Consider the following 15,759-nt stretch of genomic DNA (forward strand, 5'->3'; position numbering starts at 1 on the left):
TTTCAGTGTGTGTTTCTGTGGGTGTCTCTCTCCTTGTGTGTGTCTCATTGTGTCCCTATCTCTTCCAATGTATCAGAGTATCTGTGTGTTTGTGTCTGGCTCAGCGTTTTGGTGTGTTTTTCCTCTCTCCCTCTGTATGTTTCCATGCCCCAATGTTTGAGAAGTCAATCTACAGGTTGGAGAACTATCTCCAGGTTTTTTACCGAATCGCGAAGTCGGAACAAAGTGAAGGAATTGAAAAGTGAGTGAACCAGTCAAAACCTGCCGCTTGTCCCGGTTTAAATTCCATAATCCAAATAGAAAATCCATTTCTTTAAAATCGCGTCCTGTGCGAACTCTGAACCTGGATCCAGATTTCGCAACTAGGATACAATTAAACCACTTCCCATAAATCCAGATGCTTTCACACTGTGGGAGCCCGATTCTACTCCAGGGAACATCTCAGCAACCTTTGGAGTTCACAGTCCCAGGAAAAGTTAGCGCCCTTTCTGTAACTTTCAGTTCCTGTTGCATTCTATTTATAACGGCAGAATCTCATAGGTGACAAGAAATGGCCCAGGCCGTAAAGTCCAGGAGTCACTCACTGCCGTCAAACTGCATTTCCTGCTCAGCCATGACTCTCCTCACTTTCCTTCTGCTTTTGGTGAATTCCGGTGCTGCTGTATCCCCGACAGGTGAGAATGAAGCATTTCTGACATTTCAACTTGCTTAACAGCGATGAGCTGCAACCGGGACACAGCAACTGGCTTAGTCCCCCTCAGCTTGGAACGGGGAAAGTCAGGAAGGGCACACTGCTCCCCAGCACTCCTGCTCAATTCTATCTGTCAGGCGAAGGACAAGATAAGGGATGAAGGATTTAATTTATTTAGCAGGCTTTTCCCAACAGCACTGTGGGTATACCTACCCCACATGGACTGCAGTGGTTCAAGAAGGCAGCTCACCACCACCTTCTCAAGGGCAATTAGGGACGGGCAATAAATGCTGGCCTGGCCAGCGACGCCCACGTCCCATAAATGAATAAAAAATGTTGCCTATATGAAGGATACAACAGAAAGGGCAATGCATCACTCAGCAACCGGCAGGGATGTGTTATATCAAGGTGAAGAGAGAGACAGGGAATGTGATATGCAGGATAACAAAGAGCTGGAAGTGTGCTACACAGAGGGTGAGAGAGACAGGGAGTATGATACACAGAGCAATGGAAAGTTAAAGTGTGCTACAGAGAGGGTAAGAGAGACAATGACATGTTTTGCACACAGTGAAATAAAGAGAGGCGAAGTGTATTACACAGGAGATGAGAAAAAGACAGGGAGTGTGTTAAACACAGTGTAATGGGGAGACATTGAGAGTTACACATTGAAAAAACAGAAAGTACAAAGACTTGCATTTAGATAGCACCTTTCATGACCACAGAACATCCAAATGCACTTTACAGTCAATGAAGTACTTTTGAAGTGTAGTCACTGTTATAATGTAGGAAATGGAGTGGCCAATTTGCACACAGCAAGCTCCCACAAACAATAATGTGATAATAACCAGATAATCAGTTATAGCAATGTTGGTTGAGGGAAAATTATTGGCCAGGTAGAACTCCCCTGCTCTTCTTCGTAATAGTGCCATGGGATATTTTGTGTCCACCTGGAAGGGCAGTTGAAGCCTCGGTTTCATGTTTTATCCAAAAGATGGTACTTGAACCAGTGCAGCACTCCCTCAGTACTGCACTGAAAGTGTTGGGCTATATTTTGTCCTCAAGCCTCTTCAGTAACAAAGCGAGGAGATGTGTATTACACAGAGGATGAGAACAAATCATGCTGTCCAACATTATTGAATTAATTATCTGGATTAGTGGCATTAAATCAGACTCAATCAATTTTGACACCTCCTGGCTCTGGACCAGACATGCAGAAATAACTTTGTCCTTTCAGTCATGAGGTGTACTTTTTGCTTTCAGGTTATTTTTGGCACATCACAGATGTGCACTGGGATCCTGATTACAAAGTAACCAACAATCCATGGGAAGTGTGCCCTTCTGCTTCGGAGCCTGTGAGGAATCCTGGGAAATGGGGTAGTTACCTTTGTGACTCTCCTTGGGCTCTGATCAATTCATCGATTTATGCCATGAAGGATATCTCTCCGAATCCAAACTTTATCATTTGGACAGGGTAGGTATATACACATTATCGTGAAAGGATTGAGAACAAAAGGGCACAGATTTAAAGTAATTGGCAAAAGAAGCAAAAGCAATGTGAGGAATAATTTTTTCACGCATTGAGTAGTTAAGGTCTGGAATGTGTTCCGACCAAGGTGGAAGGAATGCACTGTTAATTCAGTCCCACTTCTCCACACATCACAACATACCAATAAATTTTCCCACTTACCGAAACAGCCAATTAGATACTCTATTTGTCCCCAAAATAAAGCACACCAACCAGGTTTCTCCAATAAACAACAAAATTATCTGTTTATTATAAACCAAGGCTTAACCAATAATGAAGTAAATATATACGCAAATTGAAATATTAAAGCCCCGTATTTTTTTATCTTACCCCTCACGTGCATACATCCAAAAATCGATTAACCGGGGGAAAAAAAGGGATTTTTGTTTACAGCTGTTACAAAGAAATAGAAGGAATAAAAAACAATTTACACTGAAGTGAAGAGTTGGAAGTCCTTTGTTTTGGCGAGGTGTCCCAAAGTCAAATAGTTGGCTGCCACTAGAAATTTTTCCAGGCGAGGTTGAGAAACAGTCTGTATGGGTAGGCGTTCAAAGAAATTCAACTGCATAATGCTTCACATAGGTCTTATAGCAGATGTGCAGCAACAAACGTGTCAGTTCTCAGACACATTCGATGCAAAGTCCTTTTAAAGATGCAAAGTTTCTGCAAGCATTCAGGTTGTCTTCAAAAATACAGGAAACAAGAGTACCACTTCATACAGGCTTTTGATTTTCAATAGCAGGGATTCTTCAAAGGGAGGTAACAGTTTTCTTCTGAACTCCTGGCAGGTCTATATCAAATTCAAATGCATCTTTTAATCCAAAACCCAGCATCTTTTAACAGTTCAGAGTGAAACCAAAACTTTTTCCATGCAAGTCCCATGCTAATCATAAATTCTCTCTTGTCACAACACAAAATAGCTCTTAAGTCAAACCCCCTTGTGGTGTTTACTTGAAATCACCTGCTTTCCAGTACAAACTTATTTACTGGTCAACCTTTGTTGAAATACCTTTCAACAAAATACCCAAAGGTCAGCCTCTTGATTCAGTTTAAAAAGATAGATTCCAAGTTTTAACAAAAATATATGGAAACTCTTGTAACAAATGCATTCAAATGAGAATTAGATTGTTATCTGAAAAGAAAGAATATGCTGGATTACGGGGAGAAGGCAGGAGAATGGCATTAGGTGAATTGCTCATTCAGAGAGCTGGTGCAGACATGATGGGCCGAATGACCTACTTCTGCACTGTAACAATTCTGTGATTCTGTCTGTGAATGTGTGACAGTTGAATGCATGCTTGTATAGGAACACACAAATTGTTAAACGTAAAAAGACTAAGGTGCATCTTGTTCATCTTCTACCATCCCGGTAGTTGCATTATACAATGGTGATGGAGTTGTTGACTAATGATGGCTATAAATTAGTCTACAGCAGACTCAGAAATGACATGAGGAAAATCCCAGTGGTGGAGAGCTTTGGAAGCATAGGTCCAAAATCATATGTTCCTCCCACACATGCTACATTGACCACATACCATGTCTCAAATTACTCATATATTGCATCCCAAAATGTTATTCCCTGAAAGAAATATAACTTTCATCATCTCCTTGGGGAGCCTTATTCCATAAATTTACCAATTGCTTCCTGAAAAATTGTTTCTGAAGATTAGTTTTGGATTTACCCTGCTTCAATTCTAGGCCATGTCCACTGCTTCTACTGTTCTGATCAAAGTGAAATAGCTTGTTATGGTCCACATGGCAAAGTGAGGGGGTAACAATGCTGTTAAATGCAAAGCGTTTTTAAATCTTCGTTCCCAGTCAGTCCATTCATAACCCACATTAATGCCAAGCTGGAAAATCATTCCGTTCACCTTTGCTGTTCTTACATTGCACTTTAGAGTTCCCTTTATACTACCCTCATAGAGAACCTTAACTTTCAGCATACTCTGAAGACAGCTACCATTCCCATCTCCACATTCCTTATGTATGTAGCCTCTTGAGTTGTATTTCTGAATGAGACTGGATCAAATGAGACATCTATATTGATCTGTTAGAAGACTTATAAAGAAAAGGACAAGTATTTATCCCAGCTGTGGTGGTGTGCTTTTGCTGTCTATTTAACCTCCTTTGATAGATGGCCTATCTGCAGATGCCTGGAATTATTATTACAAATGTGCAGTGTGTTAAAGACTTGGATGACGGGATAGAGACACAAAGATAAGCAGCATTATAAGAAGTGTATATGGAAGCTCAACATCATAAGAGATATTAATAGATTCAGTGAATGGGCAAAACTGTGGCAAATGGATCTCAATTTGTTTCAATTTCAGTGTAAGGTCATTCACTTTGAACCTAAAAAGAATAGAACAATGTACTTTCTAAATAGCGAAAAGCAAGAAACAGTGGAGGTCCAAAGAGACTTGGGGATCCAGGTACATAGATCATTAAAATGCCATGAACAGGTACAAATAATAATCAAAAAGGCTAATGGAATGCTGGCCTTAATATCTAGAGGACTAGAATGTTAGAAGTCATGCTTCAGCGATGCAACGTCCTGGCTATACCACACCTGAACTACTGTAAGCAATTCTGGGCACCACAACTGAGGAAAGATGTATTGGCCTTGGAGTATCCATTTACTAGAATGATACCTGAACCCCAAGGGTTAAATAATTAGGAGAGATTACACAAACTAGGGTTGTATTCCCTGGCATTTAGAAGAATAAGGGATGATTTGATCAAAAGATTTCAAGATACTAAGGGCAACAGATAGGATAGATAAAGAGAAACTTTTTCCACTGGTCGGGGTATCTAGGACTAGGGGACATAGTCTAAAAATTAGAGCCAGGCCTTTCAGATGTGAAGTTAGGAAATACTTATAACATGCAAATGATTGTAGAAATTTGGAACTCTCTTCTGCAAAGGGCAATTGATGCAAGATCAATTGTTAATTTTAAATCTGAGATTGATAAATTTCTGTTAACAAAAGGTACTTAGGGATATGGGCTAAAGGCCCCATATGGAGTTAAATTACAGATCAGGCATGATCACAGCATCTAGCTATCTTTTCGAGCCCAGTGTGCTGACCTCACTCACCTTTCTTGGCAAATTATGTCAGCTGTTGATCTCTGTAAAGAACTGTTTCCTGGCATCTGTCCTAGGCTTGTCCTTTATAACCCTGAACCTGTGGTCTCTTGTCTTGCTGCCCAGGCACATCTGGGAGTATTGTTCTGGGTTTACTTTCTCTATCCTGTTTACTTCTATCATAAGTCATACAGCAGGACTAGATGTGTCAAGATGTGTAAGTAAGTTGTGAAGAGGACATAAGGAGGCTACAAAGGGATATGGATAGGTTAATTGAGTGGGCAAAAATCTGGCAATGGAGTATAATGTGGGAAAATGTGAAATTGTCCATTTTGGCAGAAAGAATAAAAAAGAAGCATATTATCGAAATGGTGAGAGTTTGCAGAGCTCTGCGATGCAGAGGGATCTGGGTGTGTATTTTATTTTTATTCATTCATGTGATGTGGACATTGCTGGATAGGTCAGCATTTATTGCCCATCCCTAATTGTGCATGAATCACAAAAGGTTAGTATGCAGGTACAGCAAATAATTAGGAAAGTTAATTGAATGTTGTCATTTATTATGAGGGGAATTGAATACAAAAGTAGGGAGGTTATGCTTCGGTTATACAGGGCATTGGTGAAACCACATCTGGAGTACTGTGTACAGTATTGGTCTCCTTATTTAAGGAAGGATGTAAATGCGTTGGAAGCTGTTCAGAGAAGGTTTACTAGACTAATACCTGGAATGGGTGGGTTGACTTATGAGGAATGATTGGACAGGCTAAGCTTGTATCTGCTGGAGTTTAGAAGAGTAAGAGGCGACTTGATTGAAACATATAAGATCCTGAGGATCTTAACCGGGTGGATGTGGAAAGGATGTTTCCTCTTGTGGGAGAATCTAGAACTAGGGGTCACTGTTTAAAAATAAGGGGTCGCCCATTTAAGACAGAGTTAAGGAGAATTTTTTTCTCTGAGGATCATGAGTCTTTGGAACTCTCTTCCTCAAAAAGTGGTGGAAGCAGAGTCTTTGAATATTTTTAAGCAGAGGTAGATAGATTCTTGATAAGCAAGGGGGTGAAAGGTTATTGGGGTAGGCGGGAATGTGGAGGCAAGGTTACAATCAGATCAGCCATGATCATGTTGAATGGCGGAGCAGGCTCAAGGGGTTGAGTGGCCTACTCCTGCTCCTAATTCACATGTTCATATGTTCGTAACGTCCCAAAATGGAGACACACTGAATCCAGATAACAAATTTTATTAGATCAGGTATTTACCAGAATCTTCCTTCTAGCCAATTGGATTAATGTCCAATTCCCTTATTTTCCTTCTTCTCTAGGGATGACACACCGCACATTCCCAATGAGAAGCTCAGTGATGAAGCAGTGCTCCGGATGATTGGGAATGTGTCGCAGCTCATACAGCATGTGTTCCCAGGTGAGTGGTAACACTGCCTTGGCCTGCAATGAACAGGCTTCACTGGGGTGAAATGACAGACGAGTATGACTGCGCCCCACTGCTTCTGCCCCTTTGCAGGTTGGCACCAGGAGGTAGAGATCTTTGCTGAGACAGCACGCTAATGAATCCAGCAGAAACAGAAAGTAATAGACTACAAAATGTCGACTAGTACAAAGTGGCTAAGCCAAAAAAAAAATCATTTTAACGTGAGTCAATCAGAACTGATCACAGCAGAAGAAGTGCGTGCTGCTGACCAAAGCCAACTGTGGCAGACATAACAGCCGAGTCTGATTTTACTGTGACTTGGCCACAAAAAAAAATGTTTCAGAAAGAAATCAAGAGGGGGAAAAAAATGACTCTTTTTCTTTCTTCTCCCTAGTCCAGATGTATTAAGGTCAACTGTAGCATCACCATTGCAAGTAGACAGCGCTCAACAAATTTAGCACGTGCCACTTCTTGTTCATGGCTCAGTTCAATACTGGACTAGCCATGGGAGGGGGGAGGAGACTCAACATCAAATCTTAATTCCATACATTGTTTATAACACCATAATAACTCTCCAAAATGGAGGCACATTGAGATAAAATAATAAATTGACTAGATGAAGAGATTACTAAAAACTTCTATACATTCTTCAACTGGACTAATATCTTGAATGCTATCGCGTGACATAAACACCGTACACCTATTGGATGTTGGGTGAAGCCTGAATGAGGTGTGACTATGACAGTCCTTCTCCTTTCCCTGTGCTCGTACAGTCCACAGGGTTGTTTGGGCCCACACATGCAGGATGGCCATTTGGATGAGGTACTGGAGGGCACCCCCTACCTGTGCAGCCATATACTGTAACCATACCTTCAGGAGAGAGAATAAAGAAATCAGTCCCAGAGATGCAAATCAGTGGAGCCAATTGTACAACATCTAGATGATAGTTATTTTGTTTATTATTCCTCATTTAGGTACCAAGGTTTATGCTGCAATGGGAAACCATGACATCCATCCAAAGAGCCAGTTTCCTGCCACTGGCCACGTGATTTATAATCGAACTGCAGAGCTGTGGACCCAATGGTTGGATGCAGCATCAGTTCCCACCTTCCTGAAAGGTATAGTTTGCACATTTAAAGGGGGTACAGCCACTGTAGAGTTGTTATAAATGCTTTTTTTTTTAGCTTTTCTTGAAACATCATTTGCATTACCCAAAAAAGTAATGACAGCACTTTTGACTGCAGCATCACAATGTAAAAATGTATCGACTGTAATGAGCCAAATTATTCATGAACCATTTGCCTCCGGCACTGCGTCTTCCTCCCACATCCTATCTGCCAACCTTCCTTTATCTCCTGTTCAACACCGAATTGTTCTCAAGATTTAAAGACGTGGTAGCAACAGAAAATGTTTTCAAGCGCCTGTGTGGGTCCACAGATAAATTGCATGCAGATTGTGAGTAGGCACATGGGCATAAACTTCATTTTAAATGAAGCCCTTCAAGAAGCCTAGTAGAATGAAACACCAGTAAAAACAGGCCATCTCCACTAAAATGGAAAGAAAATAGCGTGTATGGAATATAAAAGAGATCTGGGGATCCTTCCGATTTGGGAATAAATTGGAGCTATCACAACAATGCTCAGTAGCAGTGAGTAAAGCCTATCAGATGTTGGGATGTACTAAACGGTCAATATTGAGTCAAAATAGTGAGGTAATCCTGTCACTTTGTAAATCATGGGTGCGATGCACTTAGAATACTGTGTACAGTTCTGGTCACCGCAGTACAGAAAGGATATTGCAGCTATTGTGAAAGGTTATGGAAGAGAGGAACCAGAATGATTCCGGGGATGGAAAGATTGGATTTGAGGACCCGTTATGTAAATTAGGCATGTTCTCACTGGTTCGGAGAAGGTTGAGAGCTGATATAATTGTTTATAGGATTCTAAAGAGACTAGACAATGTAGACCATGACAAGCTATTTCACCTTGTCCAGAACAAGTAGAATCAAAGGACATGGCCTGAGCTTGAAGCGGGGGGGGCAATTCAAAGCTTATCAATGGAAACAATGGGCCCAATTTTAACACTGTGTAAGTAAATGGGTTTTGAGTTAATTACAATTGGGCGCAATATTTCAGTCAGTGAATGATCAGTCTATGAAAAAAGACTCCCTGGGAGATGGTGGAAGTAGTTAGTATTAATTCATTTAAATTCAAATTAGATTTCTTTCAGAAAAATTATATTCTGGGATATGGCATATGAGTAATTTGAGACAAGGCATCTGGTAAATATAGTATGATTAAGAAAAAACGGGTGACGTTGGACCAATGGTTTCCAAAGCTGTCCACCATTGGAGTTTCCTCATGTCATGTTTGGCTCTGTTGTAGACTAATTAATAGAGATTGACTGCTATAATTAGTGAACGACTCTATTATCATTGTATGGTGTGAGGATGGTTAGAACCACAGAACCATACAGTCTGTGCTGGCCAAAGAAACTAGCCGCCCAGTCTAATCCCACCTCCAGCACCTGGTCCATAACCTTGTTCTTCAAATGCATGTCCAAGTACCTTTTAAAAGAATTGAGGGTTTCTGCCTCCGCCACATTCCTGGCAGTGAATTCCAGACATCCACCACCCTCTGGGTGAAAATGTTTTTCCTCATGTCCCCTCTAATCCTTCTACCAATTACCTCAAATCTGTGCCCCTTGGTAATTGACCTCTCCGCGAGGGGAAAAAGGCCCCTCATAATTGTGTACACCTCAATTAAGTGCCCCTCAGCCTCCTCTGTTCTAAGGAAAACAACACTAGCCGATCCAATCTTTCATCAAAGCTGCAACTTTCAAGCCCTGGCAGCATTCTTGTAAATCTCCTCTGTACTCTCTCAAGAGCTATTATGTCCTTCCTGTAATGCGGTGACCAGAACTGTATGCAATACTCCAGCTGTGGCCTAACCAACTTTTTATACAGTTCCATCATTACATCCCTGCTTTTGAATTCTATACATCGGCCAATAAAGGAAAGCATTCCATATGCCTTCTTCACCACTCTATCTGCCTGTCCTGTCACTTTCACGAACCTGTGGACATACACTCCAAGGTCTCTCACTTCTTCTACCTCTCTATATCTTCCCGTTTATTGTGTATTCCCTCGCTTTATTTGCCCTCACCAAATCCATTACCTCATTACTCTGGATTGAATTCTATTTGCCACTTTTCCACCCACTCAGCCAAACCATTGATATCATTCTGAAGTCTACATCTATCCTCTTCACTATCAACGACACGGCCAATTTTTGTGTCATTAGCAAATTTCCCAATCATGCCTCCCACATTTAAGTCCAAATCATCAATATATACCACAAACAGCAAGGGGCCCAACACTGAGCCCTGTGGAACGTCACTGGAAACCGCTTTCCATTTGCAAAAACATCCATCAAGCATTACCCTTTGTTTCCTGTCCTGTTTCCCCTGTCTCCCATGGGCTTTTATTTTTTTAACTAGTCTGTCAATGAGGGACCTTGTCAAATGCCTTACTAAAATCCATGTCGACCACATCCACTGCACCACCCTCATCAATCCTCATTGTTACTTCCTCAAAAAACTCAATTAAGTTAGTAAGACATGACCTCCTAACAAATCCATGTTGACTATTCCTGATTAATCCATGCCTTTCTAAGTGGCAGTTTATCCTGTCCCTCAGAATAGATTCTAACAATTTATCCACCACCGAGGTCAGACTGGCCGGCCTAGAATTATTTGGCCTATCCCTCGCACCCTTTTTAAACAATGGTACAATGTACGCAGACCTCCAGTCGTCTGGTACCTCTTCTGTATCTAGTGAGGTTGATAGTAAACTAGATGGATCTCGGTATTTTTTTCATCTAGCAATTCATTTGTACCATGTTATCTGCAGCACAGACTTTATTGGTTGATGTGCATTGCGGTAACAAGTCTCAGGATAAGCATGGATGTGGTTAAGCTTTGGCTTGAGGTCCCCCTCCACCTCTTGAATTGGCAAGCCCAGTGAGAAATACACACTAGGACAGTGTCTGAGGGGCAATACAATTAGGCAGCCCCTCAGCTAGGGAAGAGAAGAAGAAATAAGTCAAGATTTCGCTCTTGACTAAGAGCAAAATACTGCCGATGCTGGAACTCTGAAATGAGAACAGAAAGTGCCAGAAATACTCTGCAGGTCTGGCAGCATCTGTGTAGAGAGAAACAGAGTTAATGTTTCAGGTCTGAGACCTGTTCTGATGAAGGTACGCAGACCTGAAACATTAACTCTGTTTCTCTCTACACAGATGCTAACGGACTTGCTGAGTATTTCCAGCATTTTCTGTTTTCATTTGCGCTCATGACTATTCTCCAGTGACTCCTGCAGTTGTGTGGAATTCAGGTGAATACACAATCAGACATGGCTATAATGCTCTCCAGAGTCAAAAAGCCTGCCAGACACGTTATAGAGTCATAGAGTCATACAGCACAGAAACAGGCCCTTCGGCCCACCATGTCCGTGCCGGCCATCAAGCCTATCTATTCTAATCCCATTTTCCAGCACTTGGACTGTAGCCTTGTATGTTATGGCGTTTCAAGTGCTCATCTAAATACTTTTTAAATGTTGTGAGGGTTCCTGCCTCTACCACCCCTTCAGGCAGTGTGTTCCAGATTCCGACCACTCTGGGTGAAAATCTTTTTCTCAAATCCCCTGTAAACCTCCTGACCCTTACCTTAAATCTCTGCCCCCTGGTTATTGAAACCTGCACTAAGGGAAAAAGTTTCTTCATCCTATCTACCCTATCTATGCCCCTCATACTAGCTCTATAACCGTTCTGACAGTTCGATATCTGCGAAGTCACAATATTGAGATTTGTCTCAGCACCTTGCAACAAATTGGTCAATGGACTCATCTTGCCTTTGTTGGTAGGTCATGAACTCAAGCCTGTGTACTTGGAAATTTATCTTCACTGATTGCTGCTCCAGGGATCTCCATATCTTGCTACGGTCCTTCTGACACTCAGCTGACAAACCCGACATATTGATCTTTTTCACGCCCTCGTTGCCCAGTACAATCTTAATTTTGGTAGTTTGTTTCTCTAGTTCGTTCATTTCTTGATCCAGGAATCACAGAATTGTTACAGTGCAGAAGGAGGTCATTCGGCCCATCGTGTCCATACCTGCTCTCTGAAAAATCAATTCACTTAGTGCCATTCCCCCGCCTTCTCTCTGTAACCCTGCACATTGTTCCTTTTCATATAACAGTCCAATTCCCTTTTGAATGCTACAGTTGAACCTCCCTCCACCACACTTTCAGGCAGCACATTCCAGACCTTAACCACTCGCTGCGTGAAAAAGTTTTCCTCATGTCACTTTTGCTTCTCTTACCAAATTCTCTAAATCTGTTCATGCATGAAAAATGGCCTGTCGGGTGAAGTACCAGGAGGGCTGCTGGAGCCAAGGGAACCATAACCCACCAAGGGTCCATGGCTTTGGAAAGGCAGGTATTGAGCGTACTGCATAATGGCAATCTACTGTCTGCAGTTTAATGGAGTTCATCACCGACCGATGTGAACACTTGTCTGTTTCCTGTCAAACTCTTTATATTTTCTCCAATGTGCATGCTAATTTGCTTCCCACTTTAATGTGTAGGTGCCTTTTACACAGAGAAGATGCTGAATAGGGTGGGACATCGAATGATCATCCTGAACACAAACTTCTACTACAACAAGAATGCACTGACTGCAGACCTGAGTGACCCTGCCGACCAGTTCCAGTGGTTTGATGACATCCTCTCCAGAGCCTCAACAGCAGGCGAGAAAGTAAGAGATTGTCTCTATTGGATGTTGGATCTCTCCGCATGATAAAACACCAAAGTGTAAAACACCCACAGTGTTCCAAAGAAAAGAAAGACTTGCATTTGTACAGTGCCTTTCATGACCTCATGAAGTCCCAAAGTGTCTTACAGCCAATGAAGTATTTCTTGAAGTGTAATCGTTGTTGTAATGCAGGAAATGCAGCAGCCAATTTGCATATAGCAATGTCCCACAAACAGCAAAGAGATAAATGATAGAAGCAAGCAGACATCCCAGAGTTCATATTTGCCAATTTCCATGGATTCTATACAATGACCATCCATGGAAGGAAGATTTGATTCAATGGGATTCTGTACAGGGGGAATGTCCAAGATGGGATTTGCTTCATTGTGGCTCCGTACACTGCACGGGAAAGGTTTGGTCCAATGGAACTCTATGGAACAGAAATGAAGGGCAGTGTTCTTGTGTTCACGTCAGATCTGCATTGATCCTGAGTCTCATTAAAAGTAACAAATATCATAGATGAAAGAACAATATTCTAAGCTAGATACTTATTAAAATGGCAACTGAAAGGACAACCTTGAAGGCTCAGAGGGTAAATGCACCACATGCTGTGGCACTGAGCCATATAGGTTCCAGGTTAAATCCCTGGGCTGTGCGAATGCTGTGGAGTGGACAAATTATACCAAGATTCCCACTCCTGATCACTATCCAATGTCTTTCTTTTGCAAAAGATTATATGTAGGGAATATCAGTAATAAGTTGATACCTAGGCCCGTGCATGATGGGTTGCCACTAGAATAAGGCACCTGAGGTCTATAGGTTTGAGCCTTCAGAAAAGGAGGAGAGGCAAATAAAACTAATAATTGACATTCTCTGTGGCAGGTTTACATCATTGGCCATGTACCACCAGGATTCTTTGAAAAGAAAAGAGGAACATATTGGTTCCAGGAACATTTCAACAAACGGTATATCGAAATCATCCAAAAGCACAGCCAAGTGATAGCAGGACAGTTTTTTGGACATCAACATCGTGACAGCTTTAAAATCTTCTACTCTAACAATGGTACAGTAAGATTTGTCTTTTTCTATTAAAGTTAAATTCTGATCAATATATAATTTGAGTTTTATATGGAGAAAGTCAAAAAATATGGCAAGCAAATAGGCTGTGCAGTTAATGTCAAGTGAGCCAAGGTAGGGTAGCCCATGTACACTCCTGTTCAGCTAGTCTCCCAGTCCACCTTCATGATCCTCAGCAACAATTCACCTTGATCCTAAAGCATATAGCACTAATCACACAAGAGATGCAAGTTTAGCTGTTGTAAATGCAGTACTGATTCAAGGCATTACATAGAGACTGCTGGAGTTGTTGTGTAATTCAAGGTTTTTCAGCACACATCATTTTATTGCTTTGATGTAGTTTTGTGTCTATTAAGGAGAACACAATGTGAGCACAGAGAAATAGAACTCGTCCATTTTTGCCATTCAGTGCCAGCATCAAGCACTCCAAGGTCAAGTACGTTATGAGTAAAGCTCCCTCTAAGTAGCATCATCACGATACCTCCAACTACACTGACATGATACTGGCATTTCCTACTCCAGTCATCCTTGTGGCCTCTCTAAGCTGAGAATGACAACCGAGTGACAATTCTGAAATGTGCAATCACAGGACATTTAGTTGAGAATAACTTCAAGCTCCTTTCAGATAGGATACTTAGCACCAGCAGAGAGGGAAGACTTAGATCCCACCAGGTTGGGCTGGATTAAAGGTCTAGTCCCATATTACACGAGAAGCTAACACGAGAAATAAAGGATGAGAAAAGGCCATTTGTCCATCAGATTCTTTCCTTTGGTACATAATTCTCCCAGCTGAATTTTGAACTCTGCCAGTCTCCTTACATCTGCTACCTTATCTGGAAAATTATGTTATTTATTCATCAAACAGAAGGAGGCTATTCATCCCATTGAGTCTGCGCCAGCTCTTTTGAAGAACAATCCAGTTGGTCCCATGTCCTGGCTCTTTTAAAGGACAATTGAGTACTGCCAGACTTTCCAGTACCTCGTCTTTATCTGTTTTTATCTCATCTAGTATTCCAACAATCTCCTCGCTTACCATAGCTTTGGCAAAGTCCTCTTGGTAAACACGGATGCACAATATTCATTTACTATCTCAGCCATGCTTTCTGTTTCCACCAATAGATCTCCATTTTTATACCTAATCAGCCCTACTGTTTCTCTGACATCCCTTTTATTGATTCTATACTAATAGAAGGTCTTCGGATTCCATTTTATATTAGCTGCCACCCTATTCTTGTACTGTCTATTTTGCCTTTCATTTCCTTTTCACTTCTTCTTTGCACTTTTCATATTCAGTCTGATTCTCCCTTTATTATTAAGCTGACATCTATCATAGAAACATACATAGAAAATAGGAGCAGGAGTAGGCCATTCGCCCTTCGAGCCTGCTCCGCCATTCATTATGATCATGGCTGATCATCCAACTCAGTAGCCTGTTCCTGCTTTCGCCCCTTTAAACCCAAGAGATATATCTAACTCCTTCTTGAAAACATACAATGTTTTGGCCTCAACTGCTTTCTGTGGTAGCGAATTCCACAGGCTCACCACTCTCTGGGTGAAGAAATTTCTCCTCATCTCGGTCCTGAAAGGTTTACCCCATATCCTTAGACTGTGACCCCTGGTTCTGGACTCCCCCACCATCGGGAACATCCTTCCTGCATCTACCCTGTCAAGTCCTGTTAGAATTTTATAGGTTTCTATGAGATCCCCCCTCACTCTTCTAAACTCCAGCGAATATAATTCTAACCGACTCAATCTCTCCTCATACGTCACTCCCGCCATCCCAGGAATCAGTATGGTAAACCTTCGCTGCACTCCCTCTATAGCAAGAACATCCTTCCTCAGATAAGGAGACCAAAACTACACACAATATTCCAGGTGTGGCCTCACCAAGGCCCTGTATAATTGCAGCAAGACATCCCTGCTCCTATACTCGAATCCTCTCGCTATGAAGACCAACATACCATTTGCCTTTTTTACCGCCTGTTGCACCTGCATGCTTACCTTCAGTGACTGGTGTACGAGAACACCCAGGTCTCGTTGCATATTCCCTCTCTCAGTTTATAGCTGTTTATATCTGCCTTCCTATTTTTGCTACCAAAGTGGATAACCTCACATTTATCCACATTATACTGCATCTGCCATGCTTTTGC

General features: G+C 41.7%; 1 protein-coding gene across 1 annotated transcript in view; it reads left to right on the plus strand.

Annotated features, from left to right (window-relative positions):
* The first annotated feature begins 368 nt into the window (after window positions 1-368).
* The window catches only part of LOC137375560 (acid sphingomyelinase-like phosphodiesterase 3b), a 43,470-nt gene continuing 28,079 nt past the window's right edge, over window positions 369-15,759 (plus strand). The window contains exons 1-6 of the mRNA XM_068042908.1: window positions 369-674; window positions 1,952-2,162; window positions 6,619-6,716; window positions 7,697-7,840; window positions 12,366-12,535; window positions 13,415-13,595. Of these exons, the coding sequence (XP_067899009.1) occupies window positions 551-674; window positions 1,952-2,162; window positions 6,619-6,716; window positions 7,697-7,840; window positions 12,366-12,535; window positions 13,415-13,595 (928 nt within the window). The 5' untranslated portion in view covers window positions 369-550. The remainder of the gene's footprint in view (window positions 675-1,951; window positions 2,163-6,618; window positions 6,717-7,696; window positions 7,841-12,365; window positions 12,536-13,414; window positions 13,596-15,759) is intronic.

Source organism: Heterodontus francisci, chromosome 12, assembly GCF_036365525.1.
Source record: "Heterodontus francisci isolate sHetFra1 chromosome 12, sHetFra1.hap1, whole genome shotgun sequence".
NCBI classification, from domain to species: Eukaryota; Metazoa; Chordata; class Chondrichthyes; order Heterodontiformes; family Heterodontidae; genus Heterodontus; species Heterodontus francisci.